Source organism: Quercus suber, unplaced genomic scaffold (genome assembly GCF_002906115.3).
Source record: "Quercus suber isolate HL8 unplaced genomic scaffold, Cork oak 2.0 scaffold_152, whole genome shotgun sequence".
NCBI classification, from domain to species: Eukaryota; Viridiplantae; Streptophyta; class Magnoliopsida; order Fagales; family Fagaceae; genus Quercus; species Quercus suber.
Window position 1 is genome coordinate 1,216,574 of NW_027069613.1, and position 22,658 is coordinate 1,239,231.

Consider the following 22,658-nt stretch of genomic DNA (forward strand, 5'->3'; position numbering starts at 1 on the left):
AGATTTGGGCCAAATCCAAATCTTTCTTCGTTTAAAATCCACGCATCCAAACAGATCACTAGTGAACCTTAGCATAAAGTGTTTCGTATGTTTAACTGCATTTTGTTATTAGTTTTCTCTAATATTTTAATTATTTTTATTGTAAAAACATGCAATCATTAGTGTTGTATTTTATGGACCAAAAAAAAAAACAATAAAAATTGTGTAATGATTTGATCATACTATATGTATTTACAAATTTAAAAATTCCATAATATAGTGACTAATATATATATTGGCAGGTTTCATAAATACTCAAAAATGCAAATATCATTTTGATACATTAAAAATACAAATAACCTTCAATTATTTTTTTTACATTCTCGATTGTGAGTTATTAAATTTATTTTTGTGCTTTGTTGGACTTTGTTTCAACTATCATGAAAGTAACTAAATTTGAGTAAGAATATCATATTTCAAATCAATTGTTTCTCATATAAATATTTAAAAAATAATAACAAAATATCATTATACTTAAATAATTAGTGCACCATTTAGAATAATAAAAATAACCAAATAAATATATTTATCATATTCGTAATATTTTTAATTACATAGAATAAATACTATAATGTTGGTTCCACACACAAATACATACATGTCACTAAAAGATGCTAGGGAATTTAAATGGTTAAGTTTAATTTTAGTGAATATTTAAATATTTAATTATTTATGGCTTTTGTATCAAAAGTTGTCAAAGCAACTAAACATAAGGCAAAATTTCATATTATTATTATTATTATTATTATTAAAAATAGCTTTTTATATAATATTTATAAAAATAGTCATATGAATTCCTTTAATATAAATAATTAATACACATCACAACTATTGATAATTGATATATGAATTTATTCGTTTGGCTAATTTAATGAACTAATACTTTGATATACATGAAAACATTGTTGAGGTGGAAGCTAAATAAAGAAAATTTCAAGGAATGTACTACATAGTAGAACCTCATGCTTTTCTACATAAGATCTCTATTTTTATATAGAAAAATTATATCTAATCTCCACAATATTTTCACAACAAATCTCAAATGATAAGTTGCCATTAGCTGTTACTAGTGAGCAAAGCAATAATTTCAATGGTGAGTTCAAATTAGAATCAGCAACAACTTATCACCTAAAATTTGTTATAAAATTATTGTGAAAATGTTGTAGATATAATACTTTTCTTTTATATATCAATTGATTGATTTGCATGTACAAATATTGCACAATAATTGGGATTTACCCCCTTTCCTACTCACAAAATCTTTTTACCACTCCTATTTTTTAACTTTTTCTCACTTTTTTTTATTCAATAATTGAGATTGAAAGTTGCTATACCCCCTAATCTCCATCCTAATCAATCAATCAATGTATATATATGTAAAAACAAAGACCTCATACGAGAGAATATGAAATTCTGCCATGTGGCACACTCCTTGAAAAAAGAATTGAAATACTCTTAACCCACAAGATAAGAACAAAAAAATATGAATTTTTTGTTTCTTTAGTTCAATGTTTCAACACTTTTTCTATTAAAGAATAAAGATTCTGTGGAAGACTTTTTATTTTCTTTGGTTCAATGTTTCAAGATAAATCTTGTGAACTTCTATTCCTTTATATATAGCCTATAGCCCTTCATGCCATCTCATCTTAAATACATCCAGACTAAAAATGATGTCAATTATCTTCAACCTTTCAATGACACCTAACTACTCAATACTATGGCATGTGGCTCTGTCAAAGGAAAACAACTTGCATTTTTTATTGAGTGATGACAAATTATGGTTTAGATGTTGAGGTCAAATGTTGTGGGTTATGTAAAGCATGTAATTGCTTTGGGTGTATGGGTGTTTGGTGTGGGAAAGTCATAAATATATTTTATTTTAGAACTAAAAAGAAATAAAAGGAAACTGTCTAATTGATTATTGATGAGATTAGTTACTTTTTTTTTTTTTTTATGTTTTAGAACTCATAATTTATAGTATCATTTGTCTAAAAAATTGACTGTTCTAACCTCAAAATTTTAGATTAGTAGAGCAATTGCACTCAATATTTGGTAATCAATTCTATGACAATTTTTTATATATATAAAATATGAATTAAGAAAATTGAGTTTCAAAACATTTAGCAAAATTTTGGTAAAATATAAATATTATACAGAAAAATGAGCATTATCAATAGGTCTTAAAAAAACATAAAAATAAAAAAAATTTCAAATTAATTTGCAAAATATCCACGCATCACACGGAAGCTATCTAGTAATTGTTTAATTGTTGGAGACTTGGAGATAGTTCCGTGTCCACTTGTATTGTGCTTAGTGCTTAAAACTGCCCAAACTAAACAAGTACAGGTTGGCCCTTTTTCTTTTTCTTTCTTTTTTTTTTATTTTTATGGGACAGGTTGGCCCATTTTAAACATAGGTTGGAGTTGGTAAAGCCAATTCCTAGCCAAGCCCAAGCCCCAAAGGATGAAGGATTTGGGCGAGGGTAAGCTACCTAAATCGAAGGATTTGAAGAATACTTTATATTACATTTAATCATTCCAAAGCTTAAAAATCCTTCCTTAAATTTCATTAATAGGAAAAAAAAATAGGCGTAAATATACTTTTAGTCTTTATATTTTAGGCCATTTTTCGATTTGGTCCATAAAATGATTTTGCTCTTAAGTTAGTCCCTAATTTTTTAAAATTGTTTCTAAAATGGTTTCTACTATCAACTCAGTTACGGAAAAAGCTGAGGTAACAAATGGAGTGTCCTACTTGCTGATGTGATGTTGACGTAGTACTAATGTGGATATTAAAATATTATTAAAAAATTTTTTTAATATTTTTAAAATGCCATGTCAGATTTAAATTAATAAAAAAATTAAAACAAAAATCCAGGTTAGAAATTTTAAAATAAATAAACATTAATTTAATTAAATTAAGAAGAAAAAAAAAATTCAGTTTAAAAAATTGAGTTTAAAAAATGGGTTTACTTTCCATTATTTTTCGGAAGAACATTGTTCTTCTTCTTCCCCAGGACATGAACTTCATGCTTCATGTTCTTCCCCAAATCAAATCCAATAAATCCAAGAAATCAAACCCATAAACATCATTAAATCAAACCTACTAAATCCAAGAAATCAAACTCATAAGTCACCCAATAAATCTAAGAAATCAAACCTATAAACATCCAGTAAATCAAACCCAATAAATCCAAGAAATCAAACCCATAAACCTCTAGTAAATCAAACCCAATAAATCCAAGAAATAAATATACAAAGCCACATCAAAAAAAAAAAAAAACCACAAACACGAAACCAAACTCACCGAGACAACCCCATCTCCAAAAACCCAGAAAAAAGCAGCGACGCTAGAGTCACTTGCATCCTCAGACATCGACAAATCACCGAAGGGCATGTTGGACACTCCCATCCTCCCTCTCATCAATACCCTCAACAACCACCCTTGCTACTTCACCACCAGCTCCTGCTCCGGCCGTATCTCTATCCTCTCCCAACCCATACACCAAACCCAACCCAACAAAAAATCCAAAGGCGGCTCCTGGCTTTTCGTCTCCCAAGACCCGGCCGATCCCGACTCCGTCATCTCCCTCCTCTTCCTCGACTCACCAACTCGCTCCGAACCCGAACCTGAGTCCGAACTCGTCCTTCGCTTCGAACCGCTCATCGTCGCCATGGAGTGCAAAGACCTCGCCTCGGCTCAGTCTCTGGTCTCCACGGCGAGGTCGGTTGGGTTCAGAGAATCCAACATAACCAACGCGAACAACAAGCACGTGATCGTCGCAATCCGCTGCTCGATCCGGCTGGAGGTTCTGTTGGGGACCACCGAGTTCGTTTGGTACCTCGTCCATGTGGCCAACGAGAAAATGGAAGAGACAGAGAAAGAGAGGATCTGGAAAAAAAAAAAAGATACAGACACAAACACAGAGCGAGAGAGGATCTGAATAAGTTTTTCCTTTTTTTGTTTTTGATTTTGAATTTTTTTGGTTTAATTTTTTTAAATTATTTTTAATTTTTTATTAATTAAAATGCTGACTTGTCATTAAAATGCTGATATGGTATTTTTTAATAATATTCTATTATTCACGTCAGCGTCACGTCAACAAGCAGGACACGCCATTTGCCATCTCAGCTTTTTCCATAACTGGATTGACGGTAGAGACCATTTTAGAAACGATTTTAAAAAATCATGGACTAACTTAGGAACAAAATCAATTTAAATACTAAATCAAAAAATGGCCCAAAATCATTACATACTTTATTCAAGTCATTGAACTAAAAATTAAAACCCATATTCATCCCCTTAAAATACCTATGTCCAAATAAACCATTAAATCTTTCAAAAAAAATAAAATAAAATAAACCATTAAAGTAATCAAAAATTCATCAGTGCAGAACCACTGACTTGCCCCAAAAAAAAAAAAAAAAAATCATCACGTGCGTGAATTTGCACAACAAAATTCAAAGAATATTGCAATTACATACATAATGTACATGAACAGCTTTATTATCCTTGAGCAATACATGAGATAACTTCAGATTCAACTACCATAAGCAGGATTACACAGATAAGAAAATGATGCTAAGCTTGAATAAACCCAATCATTTGCCACCAAACTGGAAAAAAGTTTCTTCACATTTTAAGCTAAAGCGGGCAGAACTCTGTTATTCATATGTTCTCAGCAGTAGAACGAGATGAACGGCTTCGGCTGCGTCCATTGGAATGATCTTTTTTAACATGGCCTCCAGGTTTTGAAAGCATCTCAACGGTCTAACCTGTACATGTTACAGGGAGACAAAGAGAAAAGGAAACCTTTAAGACTTGAAATTTACAATTATCCGGCAGGATTGTGAGATGATTCAAAGAAAGAACCACCATTCAAGATAATAAATGGGTCACAGGAGATGCCAGGACAATAGAATACATGCAGCAATATGAGCCAATCAATAAAACCATAAAAACTAGTGCTTGACATAACCAAGAAGGAATGCCTATTTGACGATCCTAGACATAAAAAAAATAAATTAAAAATTAAAAATCAAAATTAAAAAACCTTTAAGAGTGATACTAAGGATACTATATAACCTTTACAAACTAAAGTGTCATTAATCACAAAAAAGTCATTTTGACATTAATTATGTTGTTGATATCAACTAATTACATTTTTCTGCACATTAGTTTGTGAAGGTTATGTAAGAACCACCGCACATCCTTAATGCGATAGTCACTCTACAAATATAAATGTGAGGTGTGGGAGGTAAGGGCCAGAATTCAAGTTTCAAGAAGGGAGTTTCTCACACATATATATTAGATTAGGTTAGAGTAGAATTCTATTTTGGAAAAAAAAAAAAAAAAAAGGTTATGTGGAAAATTTATAACAACTTTAGCAATTTCCAAATTTAAACATGGACTGTGGACCCCACTTTACAAACAGGCCAACAGCCAGAAATTGAAAGAAGTGCTTTGCCTTTGCATATGCAACTTTTTAGGCCACTCAAATAGTTAACATCATAAAAAATTTATTTGGTTATAAAATGTAGGAAAGTATAGACTTTCCATATTATTGAAGACCAAATCAAGGCATTGTTTCTTGGAGAAGATCATGGGATTGGAATAATTAAGAAATTGATTGTTTGATGAAATTGTGAGATTGAAGCAATCAAATCAAAATTGTGATTGATTTATGTATGTGATTCCCATTATAAAAATGGGTTCTATTGTAATGTATCATTTTCTAAGTGAAGATGTAGTAGTCTTTTGAGCTCTTGTTCCATGGATGTAGGACACAAGGGCTAACCACTTAAACTCTCATGTTTTCTCTCTTCCCTCTTCTTTTCTCTACATAGAACCAATCAAGTTTTAAACATGAAACTTACTGTTAACCGCATGCATGCACCCACCCACCTACACCACCCCAATACCCCCACACACACAAAGAGAGAGAGAGAGTGTATAAACCTTCCAACGCCTTTTATGAGCAAGACTGTTGTGTATGGACTCCAGCCTTGTTATGACTTGTCGAAATGTTGGTCTTTTAGCTGGCTTCTCACTCCAGCACTCCTCAATTAAACTGTAAGCAGAAATGATGAGATGTATATCTATGACCTTACACCCATCCACATTCAAAAACAATAAAAAAGACAATATTCCTATAAAGGACCAACTTTGATTGGCAGTCCATAGTCATGTTAAATCAGAAAATTCTCGTCAGGCAAAAAAAGAAAAAAGAAAAAAGAGGACAAACATATCAAAATAGAAGTCCGGTGAGAGAAGTAGAGAGAAAATAACATTAAAACAGGAGATAGATATTGATGTCCAGTATGCTGCTACCAATGTTGCCTAACCACTAAACTTTTCTTCAAGCCATTTCTCACTATTTTTTTTTTTTTTGGGTAATAAAAGGAAGTGGTGTCTCGACCTTTGGTCAAACTATTCCACTCCTAACCATGAGACACCCCGGAAATCCCACAGTCCAATACTGTGTTGAACCCAAGACAAAGCCACACTGCCTAAACCAAAAACAAATTGCCGCACCACCAACAGAGATCTTCTTACAAACTAATTTGCAGTAATATCTAACAGATGGAACTTAGGACCTTCAAGTTTTTGGCAAGTCATTTAACTTAGGACTGTTTCTCACTAACCTTATAAAAATAATTTAGATTATTTAGTTTTTTTTTTTTAATTGACAAAGAGTTCACATATTGACTTCATGCCCTCATATAAGTAAAAGGCAATAATAAATCAAAATCCACACAGAATAATATGATAATCATCATATTTGATAACAAAATGCCACTCCAAGTGTCAACTTTTTAATTTTACCAAAGCAAGAACTTTGGACTAAACTATATTTTTCGTTGATGAAAGCGAAGGACACAATGTAGGTTTACCAAAAACGTTTACAAGTTATGAAATAAAGTAGCATAAAACTTATGTCATTTACCATTAACAAATACTGAAAGCTGACATACATTAATATATCAGAGAAGCATGTAGGACTTACTCTCTAAGTCCATGTGCATAATGCTTTGCTGGAGAATTGAAAGGAGGACGCATTTTTGCAGCATATACTTTAGGAACTTCATTTTCTTGTTTGGCAGAAAAAGGTGGACAGCCTTCAATCATCTGAAGTACAGAATATTGCAAATGTCACTGGTCAAGCCTGTTATGACCAAATTGAATTTAACGAAAAAGCATAAGATAAGAGTAAGACCCCATAAAGTCTCAACTGATCACACTTACCATTTAAAAAGAACGAAGTATGAATTCTAGCTTATTATTACATAATGAATTAGGAGAAAAGAAGGAATGAATATGTAGCATGGCTGAACAAAGTTGTAAAAGGGAAATTGCAGTGTCAAACAGAGTGATAGAGAAAGGAGATGACCACCAACACTTCCCAAATCAGTGTGCAAATTGTCTTCCAAGATCATCTAAAATAAGTTCAATGTGTTAAACAATCAACATGTTAAATCAGAAAATTCTCGTCAGACAAAAAAAAAAAAAAAAAAGGAGGACAAACATATCAAAATAGAAGTCCGGTGAGAGAAGTAGAGAGAAAATAACATTAAAACAGGAGATAGATATTGATGTCCATTATGCTGCTACCAATGTTGCCTAATCACTAAACTTTTCTTCAAGCCATTTCTCACTATTTTTTTTTTTTTTTTTTGGGTAATAAAAGGAAGTGGTGTCTCGACCTTTGGTCAAACTATTCCACTCCTAACCATGAGACACCCCGGAAATCCCAGAGTCCAATACTGTGTTGAACCCAAGACAAAGCCACACTGCCTAAACCAAAAACAAATTGCCGCACAACCAACAGAGATCTTCTTACAAACTAATTTGCAGTAATATCTAACAGATGGAAATTAGGACCTTCAAGTTTTTGGCAAGTCATTTAACTTAACTGTTTCTCACTAACCTTATAAAAATAATTTAGATTATTTAGTTTTTTTTTTTTAATTGTCAAATAGTTCACATATTGACTTCATGCCCTCATATAAGTAAAAGGCAATAATAAATCAAAATCCACACAGAATAATATGATTGATGAGGGAGACAAAAGAAGATTATTATTTAGTATTATTTATGTTTGCAAGTCCATTGTATTTTTATGTTTTAGGTCCTATTAGTTTATTGGGCTTTTAGTTATTGGGCTTTTAGTATTTTAATTTAGAAGTAAGGTTATTTTTGTAATAAGGCAATTAGGGTTTCCTAGCCAATTAGAACTAGGGTTTAGCAATCCTTTATAAGCAACTTATTGTACTCCTTGAAGAAAAAAGTTGATATTTTGATGAATGAAAAAAATGGCCGTTTGGTCTTTCTTTGGTCTGGTGCTGACTCCAGGTCTACCCTAGGTGCTGACTCCTAGTGGTTTCCCCGCTTGGTGCTGACTCCAAGCAAGGCCTAGGTGCTGACTCCTAGGTCATATCCCTCTATTTTTCTATTGTTTAGTTTTCGTTCTGGTTGTCCTGCGTCAATGATAATCATCATATTTGATAACAAAATGCCACTCCAAGTGTCAACTTTTTACCAAAGCAAGAACTTTGGACTAAACTATATTTTTCGTTGATGAAAGCGAAGGACACAATGTAGGTTTACCAAAAACGTTTACAAGTTATGAAATAAGGTAGCATAAAACTTATGTCATTTACCATTAACAAATACTGAAAGCTGACATACATTAATATATCAGAGAAGCATGTAGGACTTACTCTCTAAGTCCATGTGCATAATGCTTTGCTGGAGAATTGAAAGGAGGACGCACTTTTGCAGCATATACTTTAGGAACTTCATTTTCTTGTTTGGCAGAAAAAGGTGGACAGCCTTCAATCATCTGAAGTACAGAATATTGCAAATGTCACTAGTCAAGCCTGTTATGACCAAATTGAATTTAACGAAAAAGCATAAGATAAGAGTAAGACCCCATAAAGTCTCAACTGATCACACTTACCATTTAAAAAGAACGAAGTATGAATTCTAGCTTATTATTACATAATGAATTAGGAGAAAAGAAGGAATGAATATGTAGCATGGCTGAACAAAGTTGTAAAAGGGAAATTGCAGTGTCAAACAGAGTGATAGAGAAAGGAGATGACCACCAACACTTCCCAAATCAGTGTGCAAATTGTCTTCCAAGATCATCTAAAATAAGTTCAATGTGTTAAACAATCAAAGGAATACCCGTGAGACACAATAGTTTCTATCCAAACTGCGGAATAAATCTGCACTTTGGACACACTCTTTTTTAGTTGGTTGGTAGTATAACTCACACATCCTGCAAGACTGAAACCTGCAATCTCTAACCCACCATTTTGTTCTTAAGTGGTGGAAGTGCCATTTGGGCTAAAGCAAGCAACATCAATCGCATAAAAAGATTGTTAAAATATAGATTGAATATATAGAAAGGCAGGTATTATTTCTCTTCATTAATAGAGTTTTTCTTTTTAGTTCCTAACTAAGAATTTACAAAAAATTATCTGTTTTGGGTAAGATTCCCTGAAGAAATATTCTAGAATTACAAAAGAAGAACAAAAAAAAAAAAGGAAACAATAAGTCGAGATCATGTAAACATTATGAGAAAAGATAAGAACAAGAGTACTTCTTACCTCTTGCAAAATTAAAGCAAATGAGAATACATCCACTTTGGTATCGTATTCTTCATTTTTGTAAACCTCTGGAGCAATGTATCGGCCTGTCAATTACAAATTAACACTAACACATTGCAATGACGAATGAAAATTCATCAAGTGTGCATTTTATTGAAATATTATATTCATAGCCATGCAAGGTCTCAACCACATTGAGAAAAATTATGATCAAAAGAAATCACTCACAAGAAGTTTCTTGACAAGTAAGAGGCCTATCTTCTTTAACTGTCATCAACTTGCTAACTCCAAAGTCAGCAACTTTGAGGTGCCCAGAATCATCCCGCAGTATATTTCTGTTATCTTACTCGTAAGAAACATAAAGAATACAAAAATAAAAAATAAAAGCCAGCAGTTTCAGAAAATTGGCTTATAGTGGATTTTCAACTGAAAATATTATAATGCTAATCCTGGAAGGTGTTTACACATATGAAATCAAAAAAGTTCAAGTTGAAGAAGAAAACTCACGAAGGCTCAAGATCACGGTGAATTATTGGTGGCTTATTCTCATGCAAATAATTCATTCCCCTGAAAATTTTCCAAAGGCAATGTCGCATGGGAAAATATCCAAAAAAAAATGTTAGTTTATCATGTTCCCATGCCAAGAAACAAGAAACAAGCAGAAAATAGAACTGATCAATGCACAATGCTTAATTGTTTATCAATCAAATGGTGATTTGCACATACCCTTTTCTTTTTGTTAGATGACATGTTATGCAATAATCATTTCGATCATCAAACTGTTAAACTTAATATAAGTACAATTTTATTTCTTTTATAAAGAAGAGCCTAAAATGAAAACTTGAAGCTAAAAATAGTGTCAAAATCTACAAAGAATTTTTCTTTTAAAAAATTAAATGGTATTTATCAAGTTTCAATCTTGATGCCAAAATGGGTTTCAAAGACCATATCTCATATGCCATAATGAATTTTAAGTCCAGTGCCTCTCTGAATACAAGAAATTTGATAGTGATTTCTGAACAATAAGCACAACCAACTGATAAGAATCCATATATTGTTAGAATCTAATTTAAATATCTCCTTTCCTTTCTTTAGAACTAATTCAGTAAAAAACTTAATCTATTGGCATATTTCTTTCCTTTATTCGGTTCTTTAAAACTTCTCTTTCTTGTAGTTTGTCATCGTCATGATCCTTATCTTTTGTTATCTATGATTATTTTCTACATATTACAGGTAGAATTTTGAAGGAGGTGTCTGTTTTGTGCTTTCTTCAGTCAGGCATGAGCTACTACCTATTTAACATCAACTCTAGCTATTATTCAGTACATAAACAAGTGAAATTGATAACTAATCAAAAGACTTTTAGTGGAAAAGTAAATAAGATAAATCTCCATTCACTTCATAGAATATACCAAAAAACCCACAGTTACTATGTTTATGTACTATTAGTTATAATTCTCACACTAAAAATGACTACTGTAATCATACTAACAATTAGAACAAGCAATCATTGTAATTCTTCAATAGCATAAGAAAAAAGAAAGAGACCTTGCAATATCAAGTGCAAATCTCACAGCTGTTGTTGGCTTTAAAGCCCCTTTTTTCTTCAAGAATGCTCGAAGATCTCCCTGCACCAATTGTGGCAAAATAATTATACGAAAGAATTTCATATGATGATTTTAACTTTTATTATCACCAATCAGTTATATATTTACAAACACACATATTACAAGCATATCTTTAAAAACAAACAAAAAAAATCAAGGACTAAAGGAAAGCAAGATTACAAAGGCACACTGCCATAGTGTAGCATAACACATTGTGTACAATTTAATTTCCACAATGATAATAACAAAAAAGAGGATATATGCTATAGTAAATGCCATCTAGGACAGAACAAAATCAAATTTTGTAGTGCTGACCAAAATAAATTGACTAAATCTAGGATAGAAAATTAAATAGTTCACTAATTTTAGCCCATGCAGGCTTCATTTAGGACCATGCACTTTAAATAAAGGGATGATAAGTAACAACAGCTATAGATGGTGAGAAAGCAACTCTGATCAGACTGAGCACCAATTTATTTCCATAAAGGCAGAGCCTCTACCTTGATACCGACCAAAAAAATGGTTATGCACCAAACCTCCTTACCAGTGATTACATTTTAAGCTTTCCATAATGCCCTCATACACAGTAAATATTTAATAATAGCTTCTGCAGTCAACAAACAGACCAAGCCCCTTGATATATCCTAGGAAGCACAAACACTTCATTTAGGGTGTTGTACCAGTGTCGTACCACACCGGTATCGTACTAGCTATTTCATGTTATAATTTTTCAGAAATTTCTCATGTCACTGTTTCATATCCACACCCATACCCATGTCCATGTCCGTGCTTCCTAAGATATATCACCATAAATAAGGCTCTTTCACAATGCCTTAAAATACACTATGCCCGATTTAAGAAATTCTCTCCATGTTTTAGATCACTGCTTCTAACCTTCTATAACCACTTTCCATGCAACACCCCATACAAAGACTATAGAGGACAATTTTTTAGGAGACATGACATAAGACATAAGATTCATTCCTCTTGCTCCTCTCTGTTTTTCTTCCATGCATCGATAGTTGGGGGTGGGTGGATTTGAACCCTAAATATCTCCATTAGAAACACCAAGATTGCCAATAAGAATGATATATTGAAAGAAGGTCCTGGAAATTATATTTCTTCGCAGCCCTCTTATTCAACATTTCTTATATAGGAAAATGTGATTACAATAGGAAAATGAATATTCTTGATTGGGACAGCTCACTACCTAGAAACTTCCTGACCTGTTCTAGAAGAGTACTACCCATAAAACACAAGGGTACAACCCATATTACTCTCTTCTTAATTCTCTAACACTTTCTAACTCATATATGCATATATCACTACAAGCAGTACAATTTCTATCCATAAACAGAGTATAAAAGATAAGAACACTCAACATATGCAAACGACTTAAAATCATGAGAGCGCCACTTATTGAGTAAATCAACAGAAAATTCTATTATATACTAACCAATCAAAGGATGAGGAAAAAAAAAGACCTTGGGCAGATATTCCGTCACAATCATCATTGGACTACTTTGAGTGACAGCACCCAGAAATTGCACTACATTTGGATGTCGTATCTTTTGAAGCAATGCAAGCTCATCCCTGAACGACTTCCTGCAGAAAACCAACCGCTTTAAAGAGTCCGTCAAAATATGGGAAATAATTTTTAGCATAATTTTTCTTTTGTAATCCATGAGCAACCCACACTTTTTCCTCATCAATAATCAGTTCCTCTTCAAGCCTTTTGACAGCGACCTGTATGCCACGCCACAATGCTAAATGGAAGGTTCCCTGAGACAATTTTTTTTTCATACCAAATTGGTAAATTCAATACAAGAGGAAGATAATTAACAAGACAAAATGACACTAACTAGTATATTTGGTCAAACTAAAATTTTTTATTACTATTAAAATTCTAAACAAAGCTATTCCTGCAGCTTGAGAAGGATAATAATTGAAAATAACATTTCATAAGACTACCAAATTTAAACCCAAAAGCGGTCAGCAAAACTTTGATTCATTCACAGAGCTAGCTCCAGGCATAGACCTAGGCCCCCATTACATAAATAAAAGGGAGAAGGTATCTCATGCACCAGGCGCATAAGACCTTTGTCTCACTGACAGGTGGGACCCATACCTGTGGGTCCTGCCCTGTCAGTGAGACAAAGGGCGTATGCACCCGGCACATACAACAGTTTTGCAATAAAAGGACCCCAAAATTGTATAACAAGGTTCCAAAAATTATAGAATGATGTTTTTTTTTTAAAAAAAAAGGAAAAAATACAGATGGGTTTTACATTCTTCCCACCACTCTCAAGAAAGCCCCTAAAACATTGAGTCTATAATAATCCAACCCAATTTAAACCCTAAACTATTTCACCAAAAATAATAAAAAATTTTGAATGTGCCGACCGGCCATTGACAATCAATGATATTCAAATATTAAAAGAAGCCCACTTAAATTGACTGAAATACTGTACCGAGTTTCATAGAAATTAGTGGAAACTTAAAAGCAAAGTGATTTAAACCATTCAAGCTCTCTAGTAAATTATCCAGGTTCACGAAACAAAGCAAACAGCGAAAATAATAGTAATTCTTTGAATATTTTCGATAACAAAAGAGGGCAGTGAAAAACAAACAAAAAAAAAAAGAGTACCTTGGTAATTTCGACACTATTGGTAAAATCAATTTCCTTGGGATCGATTTCATATTCGGGAACTTCACGGGCATGTCTAACGAGCATTGGTGCCATCTGAGCAGTTAAATCACAGTCACCAATTTCGAAATCAAAAAACACAAAAACAATGAAATTAATTTCAATAAAAATAAAAAACAAAAACACGTACGAGTGGCTTAGCACCACGCTTCTCCAAAAGCTTAATCACATCGTGCTTTTTGTAATATACAGCATCTGCAAGAGGCTGTTTTATAAAGGAAAAAAAAAACGTTTACTGAATTTGTGGATGTCAGTTAGTTAGTTAGTTAATTGGTTAATTGGTTAATTATACTAACTGTGCTGCCCCAGCAATCACTGGGATCGAGTTCCGAGCCACGGTCAAGCAAGAGCGAAACGACGTCGGTGTGTCCATTGCAGGCTGCGACGTGGAGAGCGGTGCGGCCGTCGGTGTCCTTGAAGTTGACGTTGACGCCAGAATCCAATAGCTCTCTGATCCCGTCCAGGTCGCCTTCGTTCGCCGAGTACATCAGCCTCACTTCTGGATCCATTGGTCTCTCCACGTCATCAGCCTCCTCCACCGCCGCCGCCGCCGTGGCGTCGTGCTTGTCCGGCGCCATCGACGACTGCTTCCCCAATGTGAATCTCACCGCCGCTTTCGTTTCCATTGCCACAAATTTGGGCTTAGCTTGCGGAGAGAAGTTTTTGGAAATGGAATAATTTGAAGTCTGACTTGGAAGGGAAATTGAAATAATGGGCTAAATTTACAAGTGCGGTTGTTGGTTAAGAGTCAAGAGAGAGGGGTTTCACGCGTTTATAGCGCGTGAGGGAAATTTCGGAGTAAACAGTACGAAGAGGTGACTAAAGTGCGCGTTAGAGCATTCACATCAGCTCATCTAAATTTGTTGTCTATTTTACACGAAAAAACCTCATCTTTCTATTTTACACTACCACTTTTACAAAACACCCACATCAGATCATTTATTTTACAACATATTTCAATAAAATATTCACTCTACACCATTTTTTTATTATTTTACCAATAGCTCTCTGATCCCGTCCAGGTCGCCTTCGTTCGCCGAGTACATCAGCCTCACTTCTGGATCCATTGGTCTCTCCACGTCATCAGCCTCCTCCACCGCCGCCGCCGCCGTGGCGTCGTGCTTGTCCGGCGCCATCGACGACTGCTTCCCCAATGTGAATCTCACCGCCGCTTTCGTTTCCATTGCCACAAATTTGGGCTTAGCTTGCGGAGAGAAGTTTTTGGAAATGGAATAATTTGAAGTCTGACTTGGAAGGGAAATTGAAATAATGGGCTAAATTTACAAGTGCGGTTGTTGGTTAAGACTTAAGAGAGAGGGGTTTCACGCGTTTATAGCGCGTGAGGGAAATTTCGGAGTAAACAGTAAGAAGAGGTGACTAAAGTGCGCGTTAAGTGCGCTTTCCTCCCTGCGACTTTGGAAACGTGCCGAGAGAACGAAATAAAATAAAAAGTAATAAGTCGGTATTTTATTATATTTACTCAACAAATCATACGTGATTAATTGTTATTAGTTCAAATTTAAATCTAATACTAGAATTAATTTTTTACCTCAAAAATAACAATTAGTAACAACTTTTTACTTAGAATTTGTTGTGAAAATATTATGGATATATTATTTTTTATTTTGAAAACAAATCATAGATGGTAATATGTTATGAGTAATATTACATTCACAAACTATTTTACAACATTTTTATAAATTATTGATGTGGCAAATTCTTATTAGTTCTAATATGTGTCCACCACTAACATTACATCTATATTTAGCAATAATTATTTAAAAATTACTAAAGTTATATCAGTAGTTTATAAAAATATTGTAAAATAGTTTGTGTCTGTAGCATTACTCGTATGTTATTGGTTCTAATTTAAATTTAAAATTGAAATTATTTTTTTTACCCCTCATAATAACCTATTACTTATAATTTATTATAAAAATATTGTGTAAATGGCATTTTCCAAATTAAAAAAAGTACCAAAATATTTACACAAATTGAATGGTTGAGAGGTAGATCTACATAAATTTACTATTCTTTATTCATTAGAAGCAGCGCAAGTTGTGGTAATAGTTAACACAATTTTTTACGTAATTGGCCACGTAGCATGTTTTGAGTGGTGGGGGCATAGCTCTACCCCTCATAATTTGCGCAAAAATTAGTGTTTTTCTTTTTTCTTTTTTTTTGTGTGTGTTCCCAGACATTGTTCGTGACTTTCTTGAGGTAGGTTCGTTACTTGTAGTCGTTGGCGAGCTTTATTTATGAGTGTGGATGAAGATTCGCTTTCAGACTGGCGTGTGGAGTTTCTCAAAAAAAAAAAAAAAGACTGGCGTGTGGGACCCAGTCTACGGAGAAGCAAATCTGAACCGTAGGATTGACATGGTGTAGGACCCGACCCGACCCGACCCGAATAAGCGCGTTGAGGTCACAAGAGTAAATAAAGGAGGGCATTTTTCTTTCTTCAGCCTGAGACAGTTGGACCTGGTTGTTTCTTGTTTGCCTTTTCCTTTTGCTTCCGTAAAGTAATTAAGTATTGATTTTATAAAAAATAAAAAAATAAATTTTTTTTTTTTTTGGGATAAAAGAAGAAAGGGAGTTTTAAATGTTAATGTCCGTCGGTGATCCCTATTTTCCTATTTTGAAGTATTTCTAATATAATAATCAATTTAAAAGTTTTAGGCATGTGGCTAACTAGCATTTGATAATTACCAATTTGTTTTTAATATTTAATTGCCAAAAGGAAAAAAAATATTTAAAAAATCAAAATATCTATCAAGTTTGATAAAATGCAAAACTTAGTCTTTTAAGTTTCATCATTTTTCATTTTGGTCATATAAGTTTGAGTTTTGTTATTTCAATTATTTAGTTTCTATTTCTTCCCAATTAAGTCTTTTGTTAATGCTCTATTAGGTTTTGCTGTTAACTTTTCTTTTTAATTATAGAAAAAATGTTAATAAAAAAAAACCAATTAAATGTGCAAACAAGTATTTATGGGCTTCCATTCGATGATTCTTCACTCGTCCTTGTTCTTTTGATCCATCTTTGCACACGTGTCCAACCCGAAACAAGGATCCGAAACATCTATGGATTTGGAGTCCTGAGAGAAGTTTCTAGTGCAGTGTGGCGATAAGATAATTTGTTGAGTTTGTTTGTTTAATGAAATCTGATTGAGCATGACCAGGTTAAGGTCAGATTAGGATTAATTGGAAGTGGAATTGGAATAAGGGAGAGTGAGAGTGAAAGTGAGGAGAGTGGAGAAGAGGTACCTTTCGTTGCGGAGGAAATGGTGGAAATGCCTTCGTATTGTGCTGATTGGAAATCGTGTATACTAATGTTGAAGGTAGAAGGAGCTTGAGTAACTTGAGCTGGAAGAGAATAATGCATAAACTAAATATAAAACAAATATTTAGTTGGCTTTTTGTTTGCACATTTAATTGGCTTTTTTTTAATTAACTTTTTTTCTAAAATTAAGAAATAAATATAATTAAAAAAATGCTAAAATACAAGACTGGCCCTCTAAGTTTCACATTTTATCATTTCAGTCCTAAGTTTGATTTTTGTCATTTCAGTCCTCGTAGTTTTAAGTATAGTCAATTCAATCATTCGTTAAGTCTTCTATTAAATGCTGCTGTCCACTTACTAAAACGATGCCATTTTGGATTTTTTTTTTTTAAAATTTCTTAATTTCAAAAAACTAGAAAACATTAATTAATAAAAAATAGAAACTTAACTCTCTCTCTCTCTCTCTCTGTGTGTGTGTGTGTGTGTGTGTGTGTGTGTGTGTGTGTGTGTGTGTGTGTGTGTGTGTGTGTGTGTGTGTGTGTGTGTGTGTGTGTGTGTGTGTAAAAAGTGTGTGTGTGTGTGTGTGTGTGTGTGTGTAAAAATGGCAACGTTTAGCACCACCCTCATCCTCCTCCATCTTCCTTCCAAACCTTTCTTCTTCTTTAACCTTCAAACCAAATTCCCTCAAAACCCAAAACAAACCCCTATCAATCACCTTTATGACCTGTTTGGATAAAAGGGAGAAGGAGGGGGAGTGGAGGGGAATAGAGTAGAATTAGCTAAAAATAAGCTAATTTTATGCTAAATTTACTCTACTCCCCCTCAATCCAAATAGACCAATAAGCTAACCACCATCCTAGTCCTCTCCTTCACTGGTAAAATTGACGAGACCCACCTTGACCTCAAGTCTGCCCAACCCAATGTCGCTTGTGCCATCATTCGCAAGCCCACTGAAAAACAAAACAAATCCTCCACCACAATCGTGTTAATTACAACACTTACAATTGCAGTCGATATTGCTAACCTCTTTTCCTTCCCATTGATTTTGATGGTCTAGTCTCTAGGCTTATGCCTAAATACCACACCTCCGTTGGGCCTGAGTAGGGGCCTATAGAGTGTCTAGCCCATCTCTTTTTGAGGGTAGGGCTTTTTGCCACCGCCTTTAACTTCGTTGCGGGTGAAAGTGGAGGCAATGCCACGGCGCTTGTTTTGGAGGTTAGTGATGATGCCTCAATGAACAACGGCGTGAGCAATGTTGGGTGGGGCAGACTTGAGGTCAAGGTGGGTCTTACCAATTTTATCGCTAGTGAAGGAGAGGACTAGGATGGTGGTGAGCTCAAAGGTGATTGATAGGGGTTTAGTTTGGGTTTTGAGGGAATTGGGTCTGAAGGTTGAGAAGAAGAAGAAAGGTTTGGAAGGAAGATGAAGAGGAGAAGAATTAGAGAGATGAGGATGGTGCTATGGTTATGAATGTTGCCATTTTTACACAAGGAGAGAGAGAGAGAGAGAGAGAGAGAGAGAGAGATTTGAGTTTCTAATTTTTTTTTTTTTTTAATTAACGTTTTCTAGTTTTTGGAAATTAAGAAATTAAATAAAAAATCCAAAATGGCATTGTTTTGGTAAGTGGATGGCAATACTTAATAAAGACTAAACGAAGGACTAAATTGACTATATTTAAAATTTAGAGGACTAAAAAGATAAAACTCAAATTTAGAGGACTGAAATGATAAAAGATAAAACTTAAAGAGTCAGCTTTGCATTTTGGCTTAAAAAAAAAAAAGGTTAAGAGCAGAAACTAACAGCACATTAACAAAGGATTTAATTAGAAATGAACGAAACATAGAGAACTGAAATGAAAAAACCCAAACTTATAGGACTGAAATGAAAAATTGTGAAACTTAGAGGGTAAGTTTTGTATTTTGACCTTGATAAAATGTCATCTACCATTGCTCCTCTCCTATAAAATTAATAATATCTATTTAAAATATAATAAGTTTTCTCAATTGTGGATTCCAGTTAGCTCAACTGGTAAAATCTCTGATAGTTAAATAAAAGATCTGAAATTCAATATCCGCTTACACCAAAAACTTATTGGTGTTTTAGTTTGATGATAAAAAAAATAAAATAATAAAATAAAAATAAAAAACTGATTGTAGTTTAATTACAAAATTGGTTGTGGCCTAAAGCTACAACCTTACTCAATAAAATAAAAATTACTCTATATTTTGAAAATCCAACCATTGAATTACATGTTCTTTATGCTATTAATACGCATGTCAAATTTTGTGTTAATCGGATATTATTTACTATATGATTTATAAGCTTATATTTTATTCATTATTTTGAATTACAAAACTTGCAATTTAAACAATTTATTGATGATATAGCTATTAATATTTAATTTTCTAAAAATTTTGCAAGCATGAAGGATGATGTGAAATTTTAAAGTACTCATAAGTGTATGAACTGTACTGAAGTATAGTTTGACAAGAATGAGGTCGAACCCACAAGGACTTGAATGAACGTAGGAAAATTAATCAAATCTTAACCAAATTAATCATAATCTAGTTTAATAAAAATTGGTTGGTTGCAATTAAATAAACTAAACAAATAATTAAACTAAGCAAAGATATAATATAAAGCAGTAAAGAGATGAAAACAATCTAGAGAAAGAAATTAAAGTTTTGGAATCCGCCTTGTAATTCATATCAGCATATATTTATGATCATTAATTTTTTCCAACCATTACATGATAATCTAGAAATCAATCTTGCTACCATGAGAAATATTATCATTGAAACTTCTATTTAAATATCTAAAACATGTTCTTCTTCGCTTTTTAAGTATAAAATCAAATCATCAATTATATCCGTACCCAAAAAAATCACAAGATATATCCAATTCTATAAATCAAATCATAAATTGTATTCATTGACAGACAAATCACAAGCGATATCCAATTTTATAATCAAGAATTAATAAACCAAGCATTCAATTAATTAAGATAAATCCTAAATCATGAGAAAAACATGATTGAGCTCATATCTAGAATCTCATCTTAGTCAATTGATATGAGGTAAAAACAATTTAAATCATTAAAGAACAACTATCGTGGGAAAAATCAAATTACATAAATATTACTGATAATCCTTAACAAAGTTTCATCCTCAACTTTAATTATAAATTTAGCTACTCATGGTAATTGAAAGAAAACATAAAAATAAAATACTAAATATTAAACTAGAAAAATAAATAAAACTAACTGTCATGGAAGAGGTAGCCGTAGCTCTCTATACATTCAGTTCTCAGCCCTAGCACTAGCCTCAGCCCTCTTTGAATTTTGCCCTAAAGAGCTTTTAAATAGGTCGAGGAATCCTATTACAAGTTGAATTTCCGTTTTAAGAAAATCCCAGATTTTTAGGCTTCACTTAACCGACGATTCTGGCTCATTTAATTTCAAAATTCAGACTTTTGGTAAACTAAAAGGTTGTAGCCCTTGAAGTTAACTTTTCAGCCTAACTTGAATCATTTTGATTGGATATCTGAGTCGAAAGTTATGCCAAAAATACTAACTGATGTGCAGGCTGGAATCCTAATCCGAATTGGACTTGGATTCGGTGCAAATTTCCTTTGATTCCTTACTCCAATTAGACTTAAATTTAATTGGGTTGACATTCTTTAACTTCATCATGACCCTTGTAAAAGTAAAGTACATTAATTTTCTTCTTTGCACAAATCCACTTACTTTATTCTAGTCTCCTACAAAAGACAAATTCACGCAATAAGATTTAATTAAGCACAAAATTGATTATTCGATATTATTCCAAAACTAAATATAAAATGCATGAATTAACTCAAAATAAGTATGATAATTCTTTCTAATAATGATATAAATATGCAAAATTAAGCTATTATCAATGCACATCAAAGGATATAAGAAGAAGATGTAATTTAATAGTGGATTTGTCAAATGACAAAGTTTAGTTACAAAACTGGTTGTAACCTAAAATTGCAACATTACTCAATAAAATAAACATTACTACATATTTTGAAAATCTAACCGTAGACATGCATGTTACGCTCTTAATACACATGTCTAATTTTGTGTCAATTGGATATTATTTATTATATGATCTATAAGCTTATATTTTATGTATAATTTTAAACTACAAAAACTTGCAATTTAAATAATTTATTGATGATATAGTTATTGATCTTTAATTTTTTAGAAATTTTGCAAGTATAGAGGATATAAGAAAGAGATGTAATTTAATGGTAGATTTGTCAAATTCACCTCCAATAAAAAAGATATCGAGTAAGGTTGTAGCCTAAGCTACAACTAATTTTGTCGCTAAACTTGGTCTTAGGTTGAAACTTTTTTATAAAATAAATAAATAAAATAAGTTGTCTCAATTTTATTTTATTTTATTTTTTTTATAAAGAGGGTGGCTTAATCGATTCATTCCCTCAAGCCAAATTAGAACTTTGTGACTCTTTGCAAATGGTTTTACAGATTCTTTTAGATTATTTGGGTAGAGTAAAGCCAGCTTATCACGGATAAGTTTTTATTTTAATAAGAAAAGAATCAATTGAGGGATGACTTTTTTTTTTTTTTAAATTACAAATTGTATCTTCTAACTTTGCCTAAAATTCAATTCAATTCTCTAAGTTTCAATTTTGTTTAATTCAATCCTCCTATTAGTCTCTGTCAGAATTGTGCTGTCAACTTTCAACTTTGTTCAATACGAAACTACATTAATTTAGGGGTTCTTAACAGCTCAAACATTAGATCAAACACTAGTCCTAAGGATCTACAACTCTATAATGATATAGTTATGCATTAGTCTCTGAAACCTAAATAATTGTAAATATTAAATGGAGCTAAAGGGTCAAAGATCTTGCGAGAAACCACGTAAAGAAAAATCATTTTCTTACCCAAAACCCTGTGTCAACATTTGAATTTTTAGAGAACCATTTCAAAGCCCTAAAATAACTTTGACTCTCTTTTTTAGAGTAAAATCTTTCAAATTAAAATTCTCATAGGTCCAGCCTTGATCCTTTTTCCCACTATAAAATACACTTAAAAGATGCCCAAATCTAGGGGCTGACCAGATTGCATAATCTAGTAAGATTATGACAAATTATTCGAATTTTTGGTGAACCATTTCAAAAAAGCCCTAAAATAAGTTTGACTCTCTCTTTGAGAGTAAAATATCTCAAATTTAAATTTAGTCAAGTTTTGATAATTTTTTCCTGCTATAAAAACACACTTAAAAGATGCTTGAACCCAAGGGCTTGCCAAATTGCATAAATTAATAAGATCATGACAAATGATTGGAATGTTAAATACTAACAAAGTTCTTTTGTTTCTTTCTTTCTTTCTTTCTTTTTTTGTGTTTCAAACATGGGAAT

General features: G+C 32.8%; 2 protein-coding genes and 1 pseudogene across 2 annotated transcripts; 1 reads left to right on the forward strand and 2 right to left on the reverse strand.

Moving 5' to 3' along the window:
• The first annotated feature begins 3,433 nt into the window (after nt 1-3,433).
• On the forward strand, nt 3,434-3,982 carry LOC112004326 (tRNA wybutosine-synthesizing protein 2/3/4-like). The gene has a single exon (XM_024036583.1). It carries the CDS (start codon nt 3,434-3,436, stop codon nt 3,980-3,982), a length of 549 nt encoding a protein of 182 aa, XP_023892351.1.
• Nucleotides 3,983-4,484: 502 nt separating this feature from the next.
• Nucleotides 4,485-14,697, reverse strand: LOC112006015 (serine/threonine-protein kinase 12). Its single transcript, XM_065777306.1, has 12 exons — nt 14,264-14,697; nt 14,098-14,172; nt 13,908-14,003; nt 12,957-13,042; nt 12,745-12,865; nt 11,202-11,281; nt 10,161-10,220; nt 9,882-9,988; nt 9,654-9,739; nt 8,760-8,881; nt 5,998-6,109; nt 4,485-4,814 (listed from the first exon to the last, which is right to left on the reverse strand). The coding sequence occupies exons 1-12, from the start codon at nt 14,591-14,593 to the stop codon at nt 4,704-4,706; spliced, it is 1,386 nt and encodes a 461-aa protein (XP_065633378.1). The 5' UTR covers nt 14,594-14,697; the 3' UTR covers nt 4,485-4,703.
• Nucleotides 14,698-18,068: 3,371 nt separating this feature from the next.
• Nucleotides 18,069-18,726, reverse strand: LOC112004411 (large ribosomal subunit protein uL4c-like; annotated as a pseudogene).
• Nucleotides 18,727-22,658: the final 3,932 nt, after the last annotated feature.

Excerpts from the sequence above, each read along its gene's own strand:
- LOC112004326 (XM_024036583.1), top strand. The coding sequence starts at position 3,434 with ATGTTGGACACTCCCATCCTCCCTCTCATCAATACCCTCAACAACCAC.
- LOC112006015 (XM_065777306.1), bottom strand. The coding sequence starts at position 14,593 with ATGGAAACGAAAGCGGCGGTGAGATTCACATTGGGGAAGCAGTCGTCG. Across the intron at positions 14,173-14,263 it reads GTGATTGCTGGGGCAGCACA|CCTCTTGCAGATGCTGTATA; the intron begins GTTAGTATAATT and ends TTTATAAAACAG. Across the intron at positions 9,989-10,160 it reads CACCGTGATCTTGAGCCTTC|AAATATACTGCGGGATGATT; the intron begins GTGAGTTTTCTT and ends GTAAGATAACAG.